The 24,847-nt window shown below is 39.1% G+C and overlaps 1 protein-coding gene across 2 annotated transcripts in view; it reads right to left on the reverse strand.

Annotated features, from left to right (window-relative positions):
• RECK (reversion inducing cysteine rich protein with kazal motifs) overlaps positions 1 to 24,847 on the reverse strand; it is a 73,825-nt gene that overhangs the window by 20,858 nt on the left and 28,120 nt on the right. For both annotated transcript variants that reach the window (XM_025852802.2, XM_073881355.1), the window contains 8 exons: positions 17,075 to 17,108; positions 14,775 to 14,972; positions 12,160 to 12,427; positions 9,640 to 9,819; positions 6,123 to 6,335; positions 4,566 to 4,702; positions 2,438 to 2,578; positions 606 to 794 (listed from right to left, as the gene is read on the reverse strand). In XM_025852802.2, coding sequence (XP_025708587.2) covers positions 606 to 794; positions 2,438 to 2,578; positions 4,566 to 4,702; positions 6,123 to 6,335; positions 9,640 to 9,819; positions 12,160 to 12,427; positions 14,775 to 14,972; positions 17,075 to 17,108 — 1,360 coding nt within the window. The remainder of the gene's footprint in view (positions 1 to 605; positions 795 to 2,437; positions 2,579 to 4,565; positions 4,703 to 6,122; positions 6,336 to 9,639; positions 9,820 to 12,159; positions 12,428 to 14,774; positions 14,973 to 17,074; positions 17,109 to 24,847) is intronic.

Raw genomic sequence — 24,847 nt, forward strand, 5'->3', positions numbered from 1 at the left:
GAGACTTATAGAGAGGGCATCAAAGGGTGGCAGGTCTTCATGTGCTCTATCCCAAGGCCTAGTCAACAGTGTACTTCCCATCCTCCAGTTCACTTTCCACGATGTCAAACTCTGTCTTTTACTTCTGGTAAAGAGACAGTGGAGGAAGGGATGGGAAGGAGCACACCTGTGTCCTTGCCTGTGGAGGGCAAGGGCTTTGGAGTCAGACAGGCCTGGGACTGAATTCTGTTTTGGTCACTTACTAGCTGGGTAACCTGTCTGAGCATCAGCTTCCTCACAACAATACTGAATTCAAAGAACAACTGGGAGGCTCACATGAGATAATACAGGCCAAGACTTAGCATAGTGCTTGGCACACAATTAAAAATTCAGTAAGTATTAATTAATTGTTATTAGCTATTAGTCCCTTCTTAAGGAGGCTCCTAAGAGGGTTCCTTAGAAGTACTAGTGTCCTGTAGAGTACAGTTTAGCGAATACTGCCCTGGAGGATCTGATTTGTAGACTTTACTCTTCGGTGGTAATCTATCCAATGTTCTTCCTACAAAGTTAAGATAACTAATCTCATATTAAAAACAAAAAGCAAATAAATACAGCTCAAGACTCACTTTTTCTTTTTCCTCCAACAATGCAGGACTTCTGAAGATCTATACAGTGCATCTCCATACAGTTTTCCAGGAGTCCACTTTGTCCACATGAGCAAATTTTGTAACAACCAACTTCCCCAGCAGATGATGGCACCTGGATTAGTGTCCCTTGACGGACGATGAAATCAGAGGCTTCTCCCAATTTGCAACCTGTAGAAACAAAAATAAGCTGAGGGAGATGGTACTGTTCTATGACATTGTTTTATGACATTAGATATATTTTACATAAGTCTCATAGGTATTCTGTGGCTCCTAAAAATTATGTGATAGAACTTTCACTCAGCTAACAAACTGATTTGGTTCACTGACCAAAACATATCCTCTCAAATGAAAAATTCCATGTTCTGTGAGATAGTGGTGATTATAGACCTATACCCCAAAGTTAGCTATAGTTCAGTAAAAAATGCTATAAGATATATTTTTTTATTGCTTTGGGCTTATCAAGGATATTAAAAAATCACAGATATTTAAAAAATGGACTATGGAAACTGACAATATTTTTTATTTATTTTTAAAAGATTTTATTTATTTTTTTGACAGAGAGAGACACAGCGAGAGAGGGAACACAAGCAGGGGGAGTGGGAGAGGGAGAAGCAGGCTTCCCACTGAGCAGGGAGCCTGATGCGGGGCTCGATCCTGGGACACTGGGATCATGACCTGAGCTGAAGGCAGACTTTTAACGACAGCCACCCACGTGCCCAATGTTTTTTAGAATACTCTTGATCAGGAAAACTTTTAGTGATGGAATACAAGCATATTGTAAATTCAAAGAAAAGTTGAATACTTGATTGGGCTTAAGGAAAACCCATTCATTTCCAATTTTAACAAGATTTATATTGACTCTATAGTTGATATATTCTGGTATTATACAAATATTATAGATGATCCTTTGAGACATCATGCTTATTTAATTTAATCTTCTATTCCTTTTTACTTCATAGATATTTTTACATGGTGATTTTAACATGACAAAGAAACATTTTCAATTGGGAAGTAGATAAAAAGAAGCAAAATGTTGCCACACTGTACAACAGAAGAGATAAAGACTATCAAAATTCACTGGGATAAACATTTCTTATTCAAGAGGCCTCCTGCATTAAAAAAAAAAAAAAAAACCAGGGACGCCTGGGTGGCTCAGTCATTAAGCATCTGCCTCCGGCTCAGGTCATGATCCCAGGGTCCTGGGATCAAGCCCCGCATCGGACTCCCTGCTCGGCAGGAAGCCTGCTTCTCCCTCTCCCACTCCCCCTGCTTGTGTTCCCTCTCTCACTGTGTCTCCCTCTGTCAAATAAATAAATAAATAAATAAAATCTTAAAAGAAAATAAAAATTAAAAAAATTTAAAAAAATCAGTCTTAAAATCATATGCATCCCAATAAAACATTAAGCTCATGGAGATAATTGCACATCCCACTGAGTATGCCTTTTCTCCATATAACTAAAGGAAAGAAAAGAAAAAAACATGAACAATGTGCAGTACACTTTCTTAAACATCACAACATGGAAGAGAATGTATAAAAAACAGGCTCAAGGTTTTCTTTCCTTTTGTTGTCAAGAACCCTGTAACTCTTTATGAGAATCAGTTTACAATCTAAATGATAATTAAAAATTACATTTGTCTTTGTTTTCTCCTGCCTATATAACTAACACAGGTTTATTGGGAAAACCTCAAATGTTACAGAAAAACATAACTTAGAAAATAAAGTCCATTGTGAGCTCACTCCAAAGATAATCCCTATACAGAAACACAAATCCATACCCCTCACCCCACACCCACACCCATCTACCTCTTACCTTGCACACAAGAGAATGGAAGGCAGGGATCTCCAGATGGACACCCCTTCCGGTTTACCTCACAGAGCTCATTAGCAGGGCAAGGATTTGGGTTACAGGGATGAGTGACTTCTTCTACAATGTTACCCAAAGTACTTGGCCCTGAAAAACCAAACACAGATCAGTTTAACCAACCCAAAAAGCTAAGAGAGATCTGTAAATTATCTGAATTAATTATGGCTAGAATAAATGGAGAGCTCATGACTAGAAAGTAAGGCCTGATTCTAGTAAACTATTAAAACACACAGATGCTCTGATCATTTGTGAATTTAGCATACACATACATACATTCATTCACTTGTTTATTTACTGGGTACCTACGATACGCTAGACAAGGTTCTGAGCACTGGAGATACAGTAGTGAACAAAACTGACAAATCCCTAATGTAGAAGTTACATTTTATTTGGGAAATAGACAATAAATAGACCGGGGGTATGCATGTGCATATGTGTCTCTGTGTGTATAAATAAAAAAGTCACCTAATGATAAGTAGTAAGTAGTATAAAGGGATGGTAGGGTGGTCAAACACGTGCTTATGGCTGAGAGGAATAACTTGGCACATTTTACCATAAACTATAATAATTCACTAAGGTAAGATGGGTCCTGTACCATGATTATATTTGTCAACTTGTGAAATAATGACCATGGAAGAGTCTCACTTAATATAAAGTATATGTGATATTTAAAGAGAGTATTAAAATTCAAACAAAAACATTTAACTTTTTTTCCTTCTACACATATATTTCACTGCTCTAATAGAGTCTAGGCTTGTGACTACATTAGCTTTGCTTACTTGAGGTTAGGCCAGACTCAGACTGTAGGGCTAATAAAGGTATAAGTATTCTTGGAGTTCATCTCATCCAGCCCAATCCTTTATAAACAGGGAAGCTGAGGCTGCAAAGAGGTGATCTGTCCAAAGTCACAGAGGCCCATACTCTAGTCTAATGCTCTTTTTTTTTTCACTATACTGGTCATAAAGGCTGAGGGACACAGTTTGTTGGCCTTAAGAAAATGTGGTTGATATCACTAGCTGCAAATCTAGCATCCACTCTTCTCTTCCTGCTTACTAATAATAGTGTGACAATGGGCCCACAGTTAAAAAGATCATCTTTCTCCGTTTCCCTTACAGCTCGGGTGGTTTTCCCTTACACTAGAATATGGCGGCTAGAATTCTAGGAGGCATGTTGTGATAATAAAGTACCTCAAGTAACCTTGAGTTGGAAGCCAAGCACTAAGGACAGTGCAGAAAGCAAAAGGAGCCTGGACTCTGGATGGTAGAACCACTATAATAGCCCTGGACTGTTTATTTCTGGGCTTTCCTTTACTTTTCCCTGTTCTTCTGTTATTTGCAGTAGAACTTAGTCCTATCTGACACAGGAAAACAAAGCAAGTAGGAGGTGAATTCAGTCTGCCTTTCCAGCCAGCTCGGGGCACTAACGCCCCCTGGTGGCAGCACAGACACTTGCGCTACCCTAACTACATACTTGGTGTGTATGAGTTCTACTCGTCCTCTCTCTGGTTTCCACCACACAGGGTCACCTCCTGCTGAGAAACTCAGCTCCAGGATCCCTCAATGAGACACCAACTTATTCTTCTAGCTCTTGGCAGGAATACTGTGGCAGAGACAAAAGTTCCATTTTTATGTACTAACCCAGACCGTCATTCCTTACTGCCTATTTGGTGGGTCAGTCTAAGCCAATGCCTGGCTCAGGTACACTAATATTCTCAGGACAAAAAGCTGAAGATTCCCTGGGGAAATTCCACTTCCTGGTCAAATCATGGCAAGGGGACAGCAATGATATGGAGCTATTATCTAAGATGCTTGTCCCAGATTCACTGCTTAGAATTCCTGATTGACGATAGTTCATCACTTCCTCAGACTGATAAGATAGTCACTTGGGCCTATATATTTTAAGATGACAATTCTTTCCAGGGCCAAAAAGACCAAGCGAATAAGATAAGAGTCTGCAATTGAGATAGTATAATTAAACCACACATTCTCAAGAGATAGATGTTCATCCAAAGCAAACATGAAGGGCAGAGATGAAAGGGAGAAATATTTGAAATCTAAAAAAACAAAGTACTTACTTAGGTATGTATCCAAAGGTATACAATTCTCTAGGTCATCTGTAGGTGACAGAAGCTCACAAATACTTTCAGCTGTGTGGTCTTCAGGGAATTTGTGCTGGTCCCCACATTTCTTGAGAATCTCCACACAATCTGATCTTAAAGAGAAAAATAAAAATTTAGAGTTCAAGGAAGCTCCTCATGTTTTCTAGTCAATATCAATCCTGTTTCTGAAGGCTTCCAGAAGGTGAGTTTTCATAACAATATTTTACAACTGGTTAGCTCAGAGTAATGGCAAAAGAAAACAGGAGTCATAGAAGACCTCAGGTTGCATAGTAGTAAGTAATGTATTATACTAGCAAAGCATCCCTTTCTCTTATCTGAGATCAAAGGCCTTGCTCAAATTTTATACTCATACTGTTACTACCATCAGTGTGGCTTGTCCCAGTCTTTGAAAGGAAATTAAACTAGGCTAGTCTGATTTTCTCTTTGCAAAATCATACATCTTTTCTTTCAGGACCTTATGCTTACTTGCTTCTTCCTCCCTCTGTCCCCTTCTCTTTTTAAATATCTTTTTAGTTATCAACATTAAGGTGTTTGGCCCATAACAACTGGAAAGTATACTACTTTAAAATTTTCTCAGTCTTCAAAAGGGATTTGATTCCTTTTCTATAAATTTTTGTGCTATGAGTCTATAAATTTCCCACTGGTTGCCTCTTGTCACCCAACTTACCCCTCATCTTTCCCCTTACTCAAGTCATGGCCAAGTCATGCCAGAGAATAGATCTGGACCCTGTTTAAGGTTGAAATAATCTGTAATCAGTCATCAAGTGTCCAGCGGCACCAAGACACATACCAACTTAGGGGCTGGATATTGACTTGGTTTTTAGAAAGTTTTTGGAAAAATAGATGCTTGAAGATCAGCTGGCATAGATTACTACATGGCTAATGCTTTTGGTTTCACCCAGGACAGCAGCTTTCACCTTTACTTTATCCTAGATCTCCTAAACAAACCATTCACAAAACGCTCACTAGAAATAGGCCCTAATAACTATATTCCCTAACTCCCTCACTCATTAAACATGCACAGAACACCTACTATGTGTCAGGACTACCCTAATCCCTGAAGAGAAGAAAAAGAGGAAAGAGGAGACAAGAAAAAGAAGTTACAAGGAATAAACTCCTCAAGGAGAACAAAGGCTAACAGAATGTAAGTACACAAATTAAAATATAAAAATAGAGTTGAGTATTGAAGGTACTTGACAAATGTTTCTGGAACTAAATTCCATAAGAGAAGTTCACAGATCTTTCCAGCTATAATAGTAATTTATCCTTCCTACAAACTTCTGTAGACCTTTATTTGAAGATTCCATGGGAATGACTGGCATTTGAGAGAGGCTAAGAAAGACAGTCAGTGGGCAAGTGGAGATGGAATAGTATCTCAAGCAGAGGAAAAACCGAGAAAGCATTTGACATGTAGGGAGGATGGGCAAAGAGAAGTGGTGGGAGAGAAAACTCTGTGGTTCAGATCATGATCTAAACCAAGACTGGAGAGTCATTACAAGGAAAGAAACTTACTTGCAAATAATACTTCCCCGGGATTTACTATGACAAGGTTTAATCTGCAGTGAACAAGCTACCGCTTTCCACATTTCTGGCTGGCACTTCTTAATGTCAAGAACAGGTATGTTTATAAATGGCATCTTTATGCTTCCTTTCTCCCACAGCTTCATGTCATTCATGGCTCCTTGATCTGACTGAGCATTACAACTCCTGAAAAGTTCTGTTGGCCTGAAAAGAAAAAAGGTCAGAAAGAATCAAGAGGCAATTATTTTCTAGAGAGAAGTAATAGGTAAGATCCTGATGTACTAATGCAGTAGGAAAATCTGATTTTCTTAAAGAAAGTACATATAATGCATTAAAGGATATCAGCTTTGAATACATGGTGGCTATTTTGATGTCTTTGGTGAAAGACCCTTGAAAGTTTTTTGCCTATTTTTTTTAAATTGGGTTGTTTGACTTTTTTTTTTTAAGATTTTACTTATTTGACAGAGAAAGAGAGAGTACAAGCAGGCAGAGGGAGAGGGAGAAGCAGGTTTCCTGCTCAGCTAGGAGCCTGACTCAGGACTCGACCCCAGGACCTTGGGATCACGACCTGAGCTGAAGGCAGATGCTTAACCGACTGAGCCACCCAAGTGCCCCAAGGGTTGTTTGACTTTTTATTATGATGTTACTGGAGTTATTTATATATTTTGGTTACAAGTCCTTTGTCAAATGTATGTGTGACTGTAAATGCGCACATGTGATATACTGAATATTTTCTCTCAAACTGTGGCCTGCCTTTTCAAATCTTATGTGGTGTCTTTCGGTGAATAAGTGTTTACTGTTGAACCCTAACTCATTATTTTTTTTTCTTTTATAATTAGTGCATTTTGGGCGCCTGGGTGGCTCAGTTGGTTAAGCGACTGCCTTTGGCTCAGGTCATGATCCTGGAGTCCTGGGATCGAGTCCTGCATCGGGCTCCCTGCTCCGCGGGGAGTCTGCTTCTCCCTCTGACCCTCCCCCGTCTCATGTGCGCTCTCTCTCTCTCTCTCATTCTCTCTTTCAAATAAATAAATAAATAAATCTTTAAAAAAAAAATTAGTGCATTTTGTCTCCTGTCTACAAAATCGTTGTCTACACCAGGTTTGTCAAGATATTCTCCTAAGTTTTCTTCTAGAAGCTTTATATTTTCAGCTTTTATGTTTTGCTCTATGACCCATCTTAAATTAATTTTATTTTATTTATTTATTTGTTGAGAGAGAGAAGAGGCAGGAGGCGGAGAGGGAGAGAGAATATCAAGCAGACTCCAGGCTGAGCACACAGCCCAACCTGGGGCTCAATCACAGCACCCTGGGATCATGACGCTTAACTGACTGAGCCACCCCAGGCGCCCCTAATTTGTGTTGCTTTATAACAAGTCTTGAAATCAGGTACTGTAAGTTCTCCAAATTTGTTATTTTTAAAAAAAATTCTTTTAGCTATTCTAGGTCCTTTGTATTTTCATTTGAATTTCAGAGTTAGTCTGGCAATTTCTATTTTAAAAAGCCTGTTGGGATTTTGATTGGGATTGCATTGAATCTAGAGATCAGTCTCAGGAGAATTAACATCTTTTTTTTTTTAAAGATTTTATTTATTTATTTGACAGAGAGAGACACAGCGAGAGAGGGAACACAAGCAGGGGGAGTGGGAGAAGGAGAAGCAGGCTTCCCGCGGAGCAGGGAGCCCGATGCGGGGCTCGATCCCAGGACCCCAGGATCATGACCTGAGCCAAAGGCAGATGCTTAACCGACTGAGCCACCCAGGCGCCCCAGGAGAATTAATATCTTAACAATATTGAGTCTTCTAATCCATGAACACAGTACCTCTTTCTGTTTATTCACTGTCTTTAATTTCTCTCTGCAAAGTTTTCTGGTTCTCAATGTGTAGTTCTTGCACCTCTTTTGTTAAATTTACCCTAAGTATCTCATGTTTTTTGATGCAATTGTGTAAATTTGTATTTTTAAAATAAATTTCATTTTCCCATTGTTTGTTGCTAACATACAGAAATACAATCGGCTTTTCAATGTTAACCTTGTATACTGTCACTTTGTTAAATTTAAGGATTTACCGGGAGTTTGTTTGCAGATTTGGGGGCATCTCCTTTTGTGGTTCCCACCTTTCTCAGGTTTTCTACTCCTGCATCTAGCCACTCTGGCAGCCCTAAACTATGATCCCTAACTCCTCAGCCCAAGACTGCTGCTTTTTGCTTGAATTCTTTATGCCATGCAAGGGGGCTGAGGGTGCCCATGAAGGAAAAACTGGATAAATGCGGCCCTCGTGCAGTGTGGTTTCTATGTTTCATGAGATACAGCCCCTCCTGCTTTTGGTCACTCTCTAACACCTTCAAAACAGTACTTTTTTAATATTTTGTACAGAGTTCATAATTGGTACTTGCAGAAGTATTAGTTTGATACAAACTACTCCACTATCCCCAGAAGCCAGACTATGAGTCCAAGTTTAACTTCAAACATTTCATAGATTTCAAATTTACTCAATCTCTAAATCATGTCCTTATTGGCTAACACTCTATTATCAGCTGTAAAGATATCTCAATTTTCTTACTTGAAATAATATTCTGAATACCTTTTTAAAAAATATTCTGAATACTTTTAAAAGAATAGGATTATGTTCGTTTGAACTTCTGTCTGACCCAACTGAATGATTCTTTTTTTTTTTAAAGATTTTATTTATTTGAGAGAGAGAATGAGAGAGAGAGAGAGAGCATGAGAGGGGGGAAGGTCAGAGGGAGAAGCAGACTCCCCGCTGAGCAGGGAGCCCGAGGTGGGACTCGATCCCGGGACTCCAGGATCATGACCTGAGCCGAAGGCAGTCGCTTAACCAACTGAGCCACCCAGGCACCCCCAACTGAATGATTCTTTCCCTCTTTGCCCCCTTGATCTCCAGGCTGTAGCTCACAAAACTGGCCCCCTCTTGCTTAGAAACTCTCTCTCTGCCTTCTCTGATATGGTGTTCTCTAAGCTTCTGGATGCCTTTTTGTTCTCTTCACTGTTTGTTCAGCCATTCAGTTTTGGGCCCTTGTTTTTTTTAACCGTACTTGATACTTCAAGAAAATACAAATAGTAAGACAATATTTTTGTATGAAATAGCAAACTTGCTGAGTGGGACCTTCAGACTGGTTGAAGTAAACTTCGAAGTAAACTGTTCAAAAGAGAGCATTTGGACGGCCAAATTGTTCACAGTGATTTATTCTGCAATGAACTGTTTCCACTGGTTGTGTAATAGAAGGAAGAGGGGAAGAATGGTAGGCTGAAGGCAGAAAAGATTCTTTGAATTCTAGATGCTTTAAGTATCTCTAGTCTAGAAGGGACTTTGTTATAGCGCTTCCTTTCCCAGAGGTGATTTACCAGATGAGTTATAGCATTTAAAGATGAAATCATAAAAAAAAATACTACTTCCTTTTAACTTGGCATCAGAGTAAAGTGGTCTTTTCACTTATTTAAAAACAAGATAATGATAAAATACTTCCATTCCATGTACAATAGTTTGCTCTTACCTGTTGTTAAAATTAGTACAGTAAGTAAGATTTCTACAGCCCAATTGGCAAGGTTCCCGAACATCTGCTAAACAGGTCAACATGGACACTTCCACTGGATTATATTCACAAAAACGATCAAACTCTTGCCAACTCTGTGTATTGCCCCAGCTCATGCTGTAAAGTTTAGTGCACAGTTCTCTGAAATAAAGGCACAAATGCAGAAATGCAGATGAGCCAAATAAATAATTTGATTTGCATAAAACTCAAATTCTATGAACTATATTCTAGAATATAAATAAGAAAAAAATTACAAAAACCAAAAAACTAAAATTTATCTCCTAGAATTTAGAGCCATAAACAGTGAACTCTTCCATGAAAATGTTAGCCTTCTTTTATCATCCATCTCTTTCCATTTCCCCATGATTGCTACAAAGCTCAGTGCTAAATGTAATGTTTAATTTCGGTACTTGTACATCCTTATTCTTGGCACAGTTATTTCCTCTATATTTCTGATCTCTCTTTTACCTTTATGTAAAGTAAGGTAAGGCATATGGTTTTGCCTCCACAAAGACAGATTCTCCTATATTTATATTTCAACCACAGGAGGTGAAAATGTGACATGGTCCTCAGATTTAAGAAGCTTTACAGACTTAGGGTTCACTAGTTTTTCTCTGAAAAATTATCCCAAAGCCACTTATATTCCTTAAGATAGGCCAAGGTAGTCTACATGTAAAAGCTGATGAATTCCAAGGCTTCTATATACTATTGTAGTTAATATATGACAATCTTATTTGTAGTACTTGATGATTACAAAGCAACTTGCATATGACTAAAATAATATCAGTACCATTTCCAAAGTGCCTTCACATTAGTTTAATTTTTAAAATTTATAAAATAAAAATGGAAAAAAACATAATACATGTAATATAAAATACACTACCAAAATATACAAAGTCACAAGTAAAAATTCTCCATTCTTGCCACATTTTATTTGACTTTCATATTCAACCCTATGAGAAGGATGTTTTTACTTTTATAATTTTGCTCATTCACTCTACTGATGTTTACTGAGTGCCTATTTTGTGTTAGACCCTGTTCAAGGCACTGGATATATAACAGTAAATAAGAGAGACAAGGTCCCTGCTCTCCATGGAGCTTATACATCATAGAGAGGAGGAAGCTGCGAATGAGTTAAATTAGGTACTTTGAGCTAGAAACCAGTCCTTTCTCTAGTCCTTAACTTTCTCTATGACCTTGAACAGACTGTTCAATAACATCTCAGAATTAGCTTTCTATATATAAGCAGGAATTATACAAACCAACACCAATCATAAGATGGAAATAAACCATAAAACGTTACATCAAGTTAAGGTAGGGCAAAGTGTTTCCAATCTCCAATGACTTTAGGGCATAAATACTTTTAAGGACATTCAAAGAATTACTCAGCATCCCTCCCATAAATACATTTAATTCCTATCAGCAATTAAATTTCCTTAATTATAGGACCAACTTAACTTCTCTTTAAGCTCTTCTATTAATTTTCTTCAGATATCTTCCAGTTTTTTTATATCTTTGGTAAAGTTTGATGAGTTATTCTGGGCACAATTTTTGCTAAAGGTCCATTCAATTCAGAAACCACAGGAAAAACTGTTTCACTCCTGGTAGGTGATATTTCAGGATGTTCTAGTAATATGTGGTCCATTTTCACCTAAAATATCCCTAATAAAGCAAACTTCTTTTTTTTTTTAAAGATAAATTTTGTCTTTTTTTTTTAAAGATTTTATTTATTTATTTGAGAGAGAGAATGAGAGACAGAGAGCACGAGAGGGAAGAGGGTCAGAGGGAGAAGCAGACTCCCTGCTGAGCGGAGAGCCCGATGCGGGACTCGATCCCGGAACTCCAGGATCAGGACCTGAGCCGAAGGCAGTCGCTTAACCAACTGAGCCACCCAAGTGCCCCAATAAAGAAAACTTCTATTTCACCTGTGTTCTGCCATGACTTTAGTTATCTCCATTTATTCTTGTCTCTTAGATTGTTTCTTCCATCTTATATTTGTATAATTTTTCCCTAAGTGTATCACCCAAATGAATGCCAATACACTGTTATCTAACTTTGGGTTTAAGTGCCAACCCAGATCATTCACCAATATATACAAAAGGTCAGTTACTGTTCAAAGTTTCATAATTTAACAAAGAGAATATCCCTTAGATGTCACATCAAAACATCTTCTAAACTGTAAGCTTACTTAATGATAGCCTTGAGGGTAGAATCCATGTTGCATCATCTTTAAATATTTATTGCCCTGCCAATGTTAATCCTCTATACTCCAAAACACAGTTCTTTTAGCAATGTTCAAAAACAATGTCTTATGTACACATGACGCTTAATAAATATTTGCTGGATGAAAGAAAGATTTTACATCTTCTAAACTCTTAAGTCTACACAATACAAAAATATAACGTACATTTGCTAGGCTTAAAATCACTAATTAAAACGCTATTTTCTACTGGTTTTAATAAAGGAAAATGAGATACTGACCTACATGTTGAAGTGTTTGCTTTAGAACAACAATGCAATTTAGCTCCATCAAGGCCCGTAGAGGGAGGAGGGTGTAGAGTGACGCCAGGGTGAACAGACTGTGAGCTTTCAAGAAAACACTGCCAAAGAGGATCCTGAGGCAAAGGCTGGGTCTTACAACCCTCAATGAGGCCATCAACAATCTCCATTTCTGTTTTCTTAGACATCAGAATTCTCTTGCAGGCATTTTGGCAAGCATGGTCTTCAGCTCTGTCACAGCAATATAAACCTACATTTTCAGAATATATGTGACTTAATTAGCTGATTTTATGTCATGCACTGCTCAGAACAAAAGAACATGGTGGTATACTGGAAATACTACTACTCAGTCATATGTCAGTATCTGTAGTACACAGAGCCTACCAAATTCTCTCTCCATTACTTTGCAGTGTAGCAAATAACTGAAGAGCTAAAGTGGACAAGGTAACTATTACCAGAATTTACCACTATCTCCAAACATGGGATCTTCAGCACCAGTACTACATAAATGAAAGGTCATCTCGTCCAACACCTAAGAAGTCCTTACATGCGAAGTATCTTATGTTCCTGGAAAAGGTATTACAGATCAAACTGGAATTATTTCACGCTAGAAACTGCCTAAAAGGGATTGTGTTCTTGACAGAATGACAGAGATGACTAATTTCAATAGCAAAACCCACAAAAACCATAGTCCATCACATTTTGGGATATAAAGCTTTCATATATCTGTGCAAGTTAACTAATCTAAGTTGTATAAGATTTTTTTATTCATTTGAGAGAGAGAAAAAGAGCACGCACTCGAGCAAGAGCACAAGCAGGGGGGAGGGTCAGAAGGAGAGGGAGAAGCAGACTCCCTGCTGAGCAGGGTGCCTGCTGCGAGACTGGATCCCAGGATCCTGGGATCATGACCTGAGCTGAAGGCAGACGCTTAACCTACTGAGCCACCCAGGCACCCCTCTAAGTTGTAATTTAAGTAACATAATAGCATACTCTGACAAGATATCAGGTTGCTTCTGCCTTTAAAATGAATGAAGTTTGAGGTGACTGGGTGGTGCCATCGGTTAAGCATCAGACTCTTGGTTTTGGCTCAGGTAGTGATCTCAGGGTTGTGAGATCGAGCCTGCATGGGGCTCCACACTCAGTGGGGAGTCTGCTTAAGATTCTCTCTTTCCCTCTCCCTCTGCCCCTCCGCCCCATGCACATGCACTCTCTCTCTAAAATAAATAAATCTTTAAAAAAATGAATAGGGATGCCTGGGTGGCTCAGTGATTAAGTGTCTGCCTTTGGCTGGGGTCATGATCCCAGGGTACTGGGATCAAGTCCTGCATCAGGCTCCTTGCTCAGCAGGGAGCCTGTTTCTCCCTCTGCCTGCCACTCCCCCAGCTTGTGCGCTCGCTCTCTCTCTGACAAATAAATAAATAAAATGTTTAAAATAAAAAAAGGAATAAAGGTTACTTGTGGCAAATGCTTCATCCTCTGATTTTCATCATACAGCCACTCCACAGAATGTTATAAGCATAAGAGTTCTGCTTTAGATGCTGGACAAATGGCACATATCACTGCCTCTGAGTTTACAAAAACAAGTCTTTCAGTAGCCCAGTGTAAATCAAAACACTGGCATTAGCTTATAAATCTTTTGTCAGTTTTGTTAATTAGTTAATTGTTTAAAGTTTGTTCACCTCTAAATGAAGAAAACAGATTATAGGATGTACAAAGCTGAGACTTCGAAGACCCCATAAGGTGCAGGTTCACTAGGAGGCCCTGATTTTCATAAGTATCAGGATCTCTTCTCATTTTTGTGATAGGGCTTTTATTATAAAATAATTGTTCATTATAAAAACATATAAAATGGAATAGGTATACAACTAAAAATGTAATATACTATACAGTTAGTTCTGCAACTTGATTTTGCTTACTATATCTTGGACTCCTTTCTATATAAACATACTTTTTTTCTTTATGTTGGTTATAAAGTATTGTTATTATATAGATATATAATTTATTTCATCAACTTTAATCAATTCCCTATTGATGGGTATTTGGGTTATTTCCAATTTTTCTCCATTACTATCAGTGTTGCAGTAAATATCCTTTACATGTGCATGTATATTTATGAGTCTTCTTGAAGGACAAAGTCTGAGAAATGGAATTGCTAGATTAAAAGGTATGATCATTTGAAATTCTCATGGTCATAACCCAGCTTCCTTTCAAAATATCCATACCAGTGAATTCTCCCATCCCCAGAACAAAGAGTGCCTGCTTCCTCATACCCTTGACAGCTCTACCTTTCTTGGCACCTTTCAGCTGTGATAATAATATCCAGTCTGTCAAATCTAAACACCAAAGGAAGTCTGGTGTTTTCCAAATGACTGAGACTGCAGATATCTACAAGAATTTACTTCCTTTTTTTAAGTAGGCACCACACCCAGCATGGAGCCCAATGAGGTGCTTTAACTCACGACTCTGTGATCAAGACCTGAGTTGAGATCAAGAGTCGGACACTTAACCAACTGACCCACCCAGGCAAGAATTTACTTCCTTTTTACAAATGATTTTACCAAAGATTGAAACGAGAGGAATATGTCTATTTTACTTACTATCTGTTGGGTTCCTCATTGGATAAGATTGGGTATAATTGTTCACACAGTGTATTAATTGTGGACTAATAGAGGCACAATAATTTTCCACTGCTTTGATCTGAGATGGACCAGGAGAAGAGTCTGTTCGAAAGATGGCTTGACAGTATTCTCGGCAGTTTGTGTGATGGCCTGCATAACTGCAACAAACTGAGCCCACTATGGGGGAAAAAAGGAAATGATGCTGAAATGGAAATAGCCATTTGCTAACAATAAATCGTCACAATATTGATAAAACAATATGTACCTTTTTGAATTTGAGATATAAAACCATGGCACAGAAGACAAGTACTTTAAATCAGCACTACTATAGAAATAGCCATGAGGACATCCAGGTGCTCAGTGGTGTAAGAGAGTCCTTATTTGTCAATGTATAGTCTATCTAGCATAGTGGTTCTCAGCAGGAGCAGGACCACCCCTCTGGGAGATTCTGGAGGCATGTGGAAATGTTTCTGGTTTTCACAATGACTTGGGGACTACTGCCGGCATTTAGTGCATGGGGTCGGGGTTGTTAACTGCTCTGCAACGTACAGGGCAGACACACAACCAGAACGGTCTCCCAAAATGCCAATACTGCCCATGCTGAGAACCACTGGAACACCTTTCTATGTTAGATTTGTGGAGATTTGCAAACAAAGCAAGGCAAACAAAATCAAAATAAAACCAAACCCCAAATGCTTCACATTTATAAAACAGGACTAGTAAAAACTAAGCTACCAGGCTCATTTCATAAATTTGACAGTTATATAACTGTATATCGTGAAAAAAAATCTCAAAAAAAAGAAAAAATCTCATAAGTTCTATTCTCATGTCTAATTTGAAATGGTCTTTACCTCACAACTGATATGACCTGCTTTAACACTGAAAAGTAAAACCCACATTTGAAATACCTTTTTTGATTTGTGTATTTTTAGAAATCAAGGGAGACCATCTCAGGTATCTGGGGGGAGCTAGATGAGTGGCTTGGGGGGGTGCAGATGTGGGATTTATACTGGGGAAGAGTAAGAGATCCACATAGGAGGGGTTAGAGGGTCTGTGGGAGTCTGAAGGGAACCCAGGTGGAGGTATGGCAGGAAACGGGTAAGAGAAAGGCAGGTAGGAAATCTCTGATAATTATTAGAGGTTATGGAGGAATCAGAATCAGGTTTCTAGTGAATTCCACTGACTAGGGAATGAGCAGAGAATTCAGGCAACTTCCAGAAATAAGGACAAGGATAAAATTATACACAAATTAAGCTAGGATTGAACTGATACAGGATAGGCCTGTTTCCTGCACCAGGAAACTGTTTCACACTTACTGTGCCACCTGTTGTTAATTTACAGTTACTACTTACTGTGTTCACTGCTGAACTGTTCAATTTCAACACAAAGAATAATTTATGGCTACATTTATCACCATTAACCTTAGGATAAACTGAGGGGCGGGCTGGGGACAGAAGAGACAAGTGAGAAAAAGCCAAGGATGCCCATCTTCTGATTCCTCCATTAGGCTGGCTTCCTCACTAGTGTGGGAGGACAGAGATTACTAGGAGAACAGCTAGGAAATTGTGAATTAAGCCCTAATTAGAGAGGGTTAGAAGATAAAATATAGCCAGGTAATGTTTCTTATCATACTTTGATACAGTGAACTGCCAAGCTAATCCAAACAACTCTTCTGTTCCTCAGCTGTGTTTTCCTAGCTGTAACTGCTCACTACTCCCTTCACCTGGGATGTCCTTCCTCCAATCTCCACTGTTCATTTCTTGTCCATACTTCAAGGCTCAGCTCAGCTACCAACTCCATGAAGCCACTCTAAGCACCCCTGCAGGATGTGATCCCTCCTTCCTCTGAATTCCCACAGCACTTTTATCAGTGACACTATCTATCCTATATCCTGTGTCTGTCTCCACAGAGCAAGTAGGCAGTAAATGTCCGAGGAATGAATTGAGAGGCAGTCCTTGGCAAGTGCTACACTGTATCACCTGGGAATGCTTAATTTCTGTGAGTAATCCTATTTATTCAAGCAGGGCATGATCTTCCCATCTAACAGTAGTATCTGCTTTGTAAATCTGCAGTTAAGACATAGAAACTGTCATAATTCATGAATAGCCTGAAAACCACTGAGGAAAGAGCCTATCAGAATCCTGCTGGGCCTTCAGGCACTTACTAACAGCCCATGTCATAATGCCAGGTCTTGGCAATGCTTATAACAGCTAAATTGTAATCTGTAAACTGAGTTTTGCTCTTTGGACTGCTCATATAACCATTGACAATATACTTACTTTCATTTCTGCTAATGCAACTGAAAAGAGCATTCTGTAAATTAAAGAAAAAACAAACAAGTTAACCACCATGCAGAATTTCTAATTTTATTCTACTTTATGGTTACATGGAAATCAGAATATCAAGACTGTTTAATTCTTCTCTAAATCCAAGGATGAAGACAAAGAAGCTGAGATAGCACCCTGTTAAAAAGGGAAACCATCTTCTAACACAATTATTGGGGGTCAAGATTCTCATCCTGAGCCATAAGATGATCACATTATAGCAAACCAAAGCTGTCCCTGTGTGTGTATGTGGAGTAACCTACAATGTATTAATCTCAATTATTTCTTGCAGTATATAAAAGAGCTCCCAGAAGATAATATAATAAAAGGCATTTAGGGAAATAGAGATTTCATGTAACCACTGCATTTTAGAGTTGAAAGGTCCTTAGAGATCATCTCTAATTGTTCTCAAACATGGCCATGTACCAGAATCACCCGGGCTTCCTAGGCCTTACCCTACACTACAGAATCAGAATGGGGGAATGAACCACAGAAATCTACATATTAAACAAGGCTTCAAAGATAATTCTTATGTAATTGTTAAATCACTATATTGTATTCCTGAAACTAATATAACACTGTATGTTAACTATACTGGAATTAAAATAAAAATAAAAAGATGATTCTTATATAATTACCCTGGGAAGTTGGGGGATCTCTACCATTTTAAAGATGAACAAACTGTTTCCTCAGCAGGGGGGAGTCTGCCCCAGGTCATAGAGCAAGTCAAAAGCAGAGCCTGAGACTAGAATTAGAATTTCGAGTTCTTAAATCACTGTTCATAAAATATCACACTGTGTTAAAGTCACTGTAAGGAAAACAAGAGGCAAAATAAGACAAAACCAGAAAAATTTCTTGTTCAAAGCCATCTAGATATTCAGGCCTTGTCAGCTATGATTAATATCCCTTACAATTGGAAAAGAATGAATTCCTAAAAGAAATAATATGGGCATAAGTAAAAGGAAGATGGAAATCAAGTGTTCTTTTAGTTGAACAGAGATGACTTTAGCTTTTAATTGTAGCTAAATCACAAGCCAGCTATGTGATCTGGACTTTTAAAAGACCAGCTTTATTGACATTTAAAATCTACCTTCAAGGATCCATCTATGTAGTTGTGTGAAGCTATACTGCATTCATTTTCTCCAGTAAATAATATTCTACTGTAGAAATAAACCATACTTGATTTATCCATTTAAAGCAAAACAAAACAAAAAACCCAGACTTGATAGATAAGGGCTAATGAATTCATACAGTATGAATTCTTTCTGTTAGAGATCTCATCAAGTGATATGAGGAGTGAAAACTAAACATTTTTGGTGTTAATGATCTCTTCTAGATCCCTCTTCATCCATGTTTCTTTGTTTGACTTTTAACCTACCTGTTATAGATAGCCATCTATTTTGGTTCAGTGGTTTTAGGAACATTTTCCACAAAATGATCTAAATCAATATTAAAATGCAATCTACTGGGGCACCTGGGTGGCTCAGTCAGTTAAGCATCCAACTCTGGATTTTGGTTCAGGTCATGATCTCAGGGTCAGAAGATCGAGCCCTGAGTTGGAGTGTGTGGGACCAGGTGTGGAGCCTGCTTAGGATTTTCTCTCTACCTCTCTCTGTCCCTCCTCTTGCCTGCCCACCCACCCCGCTCCCTTTCTCACTCTCTCAAAAAAAAAAAAAAAAAAAAAAAATTTAAAAAGCAATCTACTACCAAGTTTCCAGCCCCCTTTGATTCTCACTGTCTTTCTTTTTCTAATAAACTGATTGTTCTTTTGGGCTTGGCTTTTTTGACCTTGTACCTGAAGGAAGGCGTTTATTATCTCTGTGGCCATCCTGGGTCAAATGGCCTGATTTCCAGTTTTGATACTCTTCCAGTTACTCATACAAAGTCTCCAGAGCAGTGGTTCTCAGCTGGGGGTGATTTGCCTCCCAGGGGACATTTGGTGTGGGGGAGGAGTGTGTGTGCTACTGGCATCTAATGGGTAGAGGAGACCAGAGATGCTGCTAAACATCCTAGATGCACCTGGCAGCATCTTCACAAAAGCAACAAACAACAGACCAAAATATCAATAGTGCCAAGGTTCAGAAACCCTGTTCTAGAGACTTACAGATTTGTTCAAGTTGGATTTTAGGAAACTTGACCTTACAAATAAAAGAAAAATCATTCTGAGTTGGCCTGGTGGATCACTTAGCTTCAGGGAGAGATACTAAAGGACACAAAACCTGAAAAATGTCAGAGATCCTCTAATTCAACCCCTTATTTGACCAAAGCCAGAGATGGAGGCCTAAAAAGGAGAAATGCTTAGAACTCTAGCCTTCGCCTACAGGTGGGTTGGCAAACTATGGCACATGGCCAAACCTTGCCTGCTGCCTATTTTTGTAAATAAAGTTTAATTGGAACAGTCACACCCATTTGTTTACATACTGCATATGGCAACCTCATACTACAATGGTAGAGTTGAGTAGACAGAGGCCATATAAACTGCAAGCCTAAAATATTTGCTATCTGACCCTTTACAGAAAAAGTCTGTCAACTCCTATGGTAGGAGAGCACAACTCGATGTCACATCCACAGTTCAGAAATGATCCTTAAGCACTTCTGATTTCCTCTTAAGGTTCACTGATAGACCTTTTGTGTATAGGTTTACCTTAATTTATTGAACTGAAAACATTTATATTTATATTTCCATATAGCAGTACCTCTAGTATTAATAAACACCATTTTTATATCTCTATTTTTATCTTTATTAATTTTAAGGTTTTAAAGAATGGTTCTTCATTCAAGTATACCAGCATTTGATGAATTCATCAGTTCTCTCTTGCTTACTTTATACTCATCATGATTTCAAACTCTGATCAGATCCCCCTCTTTGATAAAGGATTCTTAACCTTAGGTAACTGTAAGTAGGCATAAACTATACCTTAGGTAACTATATCTAATGTATAAACTATAGGTAACTCTACCTTTTCACTGCTGAAATTATTGCTGACTAGTGTGACAGGGTTTAAGACATACACATAATCAGTTACACCATTAACTTATAATTTCTTCATTTCCTAAGACATTTGTTAAGTCTTAGCTAAAGCTAATTCTTAAGTCTCGCAAATGTCTGGTCACCATCTGGTGGCGAAAGAGGTAACTGAGGCTTTATACTAACATGGAGCCTCTTCTGACCTTTTGCCATTACTATAAGCTCTGTGCCTCCATACAACAGCTCCCTCACTCTGCTCATCTTACTCTAGAATAGATAAAAATGACAGTGTTACCAAGATGAGGATCTACCACAACCTCAGAGACCCAAAGAACACAGCAGTGTGCTGGATTGACAGGATCCTGAGAGATCTTCAAATCCAAAAGCCTTCACTATCCAGCTGGAGAGACAGAGGTACATAGTAAACAAAGGGCAGAGCCAGGGCTGGAACCCAGACTTTCTCTCATGTCACTACACTGTAAGAAGACTGGATTATTTTTCCGAATGCAGCCAATGCAGGTTGAATTTATGTCCACATTGTAATCTCTTTTTAACAGTCCCCTATTTTTAGAGTCAGCACATTAAACTGTGGGGACAACAATCATTTCTTAAGGTTCATATTATTTCTCTTAAAAATATTTGATCATGAAATCTTTCCTCAGGTAGCTACTTCCAATTCCCTGCCCTACTCCTACTGGCTTTAGAGAACAGCAGCAAGCCCTTCCACCTAGTGTTGGGAGCAGGTTATCAGGGGGCAAGCCTGGCAGAAAAACTAAAACACAAAGGAAAATCAAAGTCCAGGGAACCATAGTGATCCTGCAAGCCACGGTGATCCTCCTTTGGGGGAAGAGCCATTGGGGTGCAACTGGAAGGTAGACTCTCCTGGTCCAACCACTCGTTCGGAAGTTAGCTCTGTGGATTTATTTTCTGTCTCTGCCACACATACTTTTCCATTTCTGGGACTCCCTTCTTCCTTTCTAACAATTCTCCATTTGCCCACTTGTCTCAATGATGAGGATGATGAAAACTAAACACACACTGATCATATGAACCTCATTTAAAAAAAGGGGGTTCATTTTGGATATTTCAATCACTTCTGGACAAAGACCCAAAAGAGCACATTTTATGAACTGTTATTTAATGTTCCCTATTTCCAAGGCTACTAGTTAAAAGTAAAGGAGCTGCTCTGTTCTTAAGGCCTTGATAAATAAAATGTTTCTTTTTCATAAATGGACTGAAATTTCTCCCACTTTGAAGTTTTGCATCTCATATGAGGAATCTAGCTCATCAGATGCCAAGTTGGAGGTATTAAATAATTGACCTCTATTTTACCTTACTTTATTTGATTTTAAGTAAGCTCTAGGCCCAATGCAGGGCTTGAACTCACAAACCCAGATCAAGAGTCGCATGCTCTACCAACTGAGCCAGCCAGGTGCACCTAAATAATTGACCTTTAAAAAAAAACATGTTTTGGGGCACCTGGGTGGCTTAGTCGTTAAGCGTCTGCCTTCGGCTCGGGTCATGATCCCAGGGTCCTGGGATGGAGCCCCGCATTGGGCTCCCTTCTCAGCGGGAAGCCTGCTTCTCCCTCTCCCACTCCCCCTGCTTGTGTTCCCTCTCTCACTGTGCCTCTGTCAAATGGATAAATAAAATCTTTAAAAAAAAAAGCAAACATGTTTTTATTTTTAAAAAAACATGAAAACTCTACAAGATGTTTTTTTCTTTGTTGTGGACACCATGGCTTTTTAGTCAAAAAGTTTAAGTGACCAGAATATGTAAAGGATTTAATATCATGATATGGATATTGCTAAACAAATGATTCTTCCGTTTCTGCCTCCCAAATATCATTTCAAGAGTTGGATAAAAACACCTAAAACTGGAAATAAGAATAGTAAGTCTAGACCGCTCAAAGAAGTTTGCTCATTATCACCAGTGCATCCAACCAACTGGAAGCAAATTGAAGGGCAAGTAACATTTGTAGAGTAACACAAGGTCTAGGACAGAGCTCAGCACAGTGTTTTGGTAGAATGAGTGCAGTAATGACCCCAGTTTTTCAAATTTCCCGCTATTTCTCTCACATCAACTCTGGACTTAGCCACGTGATTTGCTTTGGTCCAGTGGACAGTAGCAAGCTTGAGGCAAGCAAAGGCCTGCACAGAGACTTGCATCTTTCCACTTCCCTTCTTGCACCCCTATCACCACCACGGGAACATGTCTGAGCTACAGGGCTAGAAGAGACACATGGAGGAGAGCCGAGCTGACTTAGCCAATAGCATCCTACAGAAGCTAGGCTCAGGCTGACCTGCAAGCTGACTGCAAAAGCATGAGTAAGCCCAGCCAAAATCAGCTAAGGTTGGCCAGATCAGAACTGCCTACCTGGCCCTTAGATTCGTAAGAAATGATCAACTGTTATTGTTTCAGGCTATGGAGTTTGGGGATAGTCTGCTACACAACATTATTGTGATAACAGATACAGTATTCAGTGCTTTCTGTACTCATTCTGAGGATGCCTAATTCATAGACATTTACACAAGGTTTCCACATAAAACTGCTATTTACTCTGAAACAAAAAACCTTGTGTAATTCAGCTGTCCAGAATGGAAAAAATTTCTACTGAAAAATTCTATCTATAAAAATACTGTTTTTAGCACCCATTTATAGGCAACAAATTTTTGTTCATCCTTTAAGCCTTATCGGCTCTGTGAAGACTTTCCCATTACACTGGGCAGGGTTGTTTTGTTTTGTTTCCCTTCAGGCTCCAATGTGTCTTATACAGACTTCTAGCAATGGACTTTGTCTCACTGTATTGTAATGAATTATTTGAATTTCTCTCTTCCCATGGAGTAGCTATGAGCTTCTTACAGACAGTGGCTAAATCCTTTCACCTTTGTACCCTGAGAACAGCACCTGAGACACATTAAGTATATCAAGTTTGGTGTGTTATCAGTTCAGTGAATGTTACGTGAATGAATGACAGATGCAAAGACAACTGAGAGGTACATTCTGCCCTAGGAACTCAAGAGTTTAATATTAAAAAGGGACATGTAAACACAGAGTTACACTATAAGTTGAAAAATGCTATAATCAAGCCTGTAAAGTGTTTAGAAGTAGCAATTTTATGTGTGTAGAGGGCTGGGCAGGAAAGGTTTCAAAGAACTACCTAAGCCAGAATTTAGGCAAAGGTGGTTGTCAGTTGGACAGGAGTACTGGTGTGCTAGGACCAACTTTTGTAGGGGTGGGGGTGGAGGGAAAGTCCTGATTTGTAATATTTGCTGATGTTTGTGGTGAAAATACCCTTATCGTGGCTGTTTTTGAGTTAAAAACTGGCTGGCAAAATTCCTGAATATTTAACAGTTCTCCTTAGCTAGTAGGAGTTGGCTCCAGCATACCACTGGATGGGGTAAGAGGATGGATTCCAGGAGAGGGAATTCTAGGTAGAACAAACAGGTTGTACAACTACAACTAACAAAACACATGGTCAATCTGGGAAATTACAAGTAGCATAGTGCTCAAGTGTAAAGAAGACAGTCAGTGGCTAGATGGAGAAAAGCTTAGTTTACCAGGCTGAGGAACATGGACTGTATCCTACAGGTGAGCCACTGAAGAGTTTTAAGGAAGGAGTGACATGACCACATCTAGTCTTTAAAGAGATCACCCTATGAGAAGTGGAGAGAGTAAATAAGGGGAGAAATTAGATAGGAAGGCTAGCTGGGCAGCTACTGTAGTCCAGAAAAGTGGTACAGGGGCCTGAGGTAAGGCAGTAACTGAGGATCTGGAAAGGAGATTGACTGAAGATAGATTTTGGAGGCAAATCTTTAGGGCTTGATAGTCACTTATTTGTGGGAGGTGGTGAGAAAGGAAGAGTAGACAATACCTCTTAGGCTTTTAGTTTATGTGTCTGGGAGGACTGCACTGGGACAACCAAACAAGAAATGTATAAAAAATGGTAAGTTTTTGTTTTGGATATGTGTGTGCGTGTGTGTGTGTACATGCACACGCGTGTGCACATGCACTCAAACATGCACGCACACACTGTGTAGCAATGCGGTAGAGGGAAGGGGAAGTAGGGAAGGTAACAATCAGTTCGGCTGATTTGAAATGCCCATTGAACAGCAAAAGTACAAATATTCAGTAGTGACTCAGGACCTCAGAGAAAAAGGTTAGCCGAAGATTTTGTAGTTGTCATCATATTGGGGCAGTTAAAACTACAGGAGTAGATGAGATTGCCTAGGGGGAAGAACCTGGCCATTTATTTATTTATTTATTTATTTATTTAATTTTTTTTTTAAGATTTTATTTATTCATTCATGAGAGACAGAAGGAGAGAGAGAGAGAAGCAGAGGGAGAAGCAGGCTCCCAAAGAGCAGGGAGCCCGATGCGGGACTTGATCCCAGGACCTTGGGATCATGACCTGAGCCAAAGGCAGACACTTAACCATCTGAGCCACCCAGGTGCCCGAACCTGGCCATTTAGGTTAGACCAGGTCACAACTCAATCAAACTTGATCCAACTTCCCTTTGGAATGATCTCATTCAGGTGACTCCTGAGAAGAAAGGACTAGAAGAGGAAATACACTAGCACAAGGAGACTGAATAGGAGTTATTCCCTTCCAATACAAAATATAACAAAACCAAACCACATACAAATGGAATATAATCAAGGTTTTATATCTTAAGCCAGTACTGCAGGACCTAATAGGTTTCGCTCTTTTTGGAGCTCATCAGCTGCAGGTAACGGCCCACATCTACTCTGATAGCGGG

The sequence above is a fragment of the Callorhinus ursinus genome, unplaced genomic scaffold (genome assembly GCF_003265705.2).
Source record: "Callorhinus ursinus isolate GAN/ISIS: 27379988/994484 unplaced genomic scaffold, GSC_fseal_2.0 scaffold42, whole genome shotgun sequence".
Classification (NCBI taxonomy): Eukaryota; Metazoa; Chordata; class Mammalia; order Carnivora; family Otariidae; genus Callorhinus; species Callorhinus ursinus.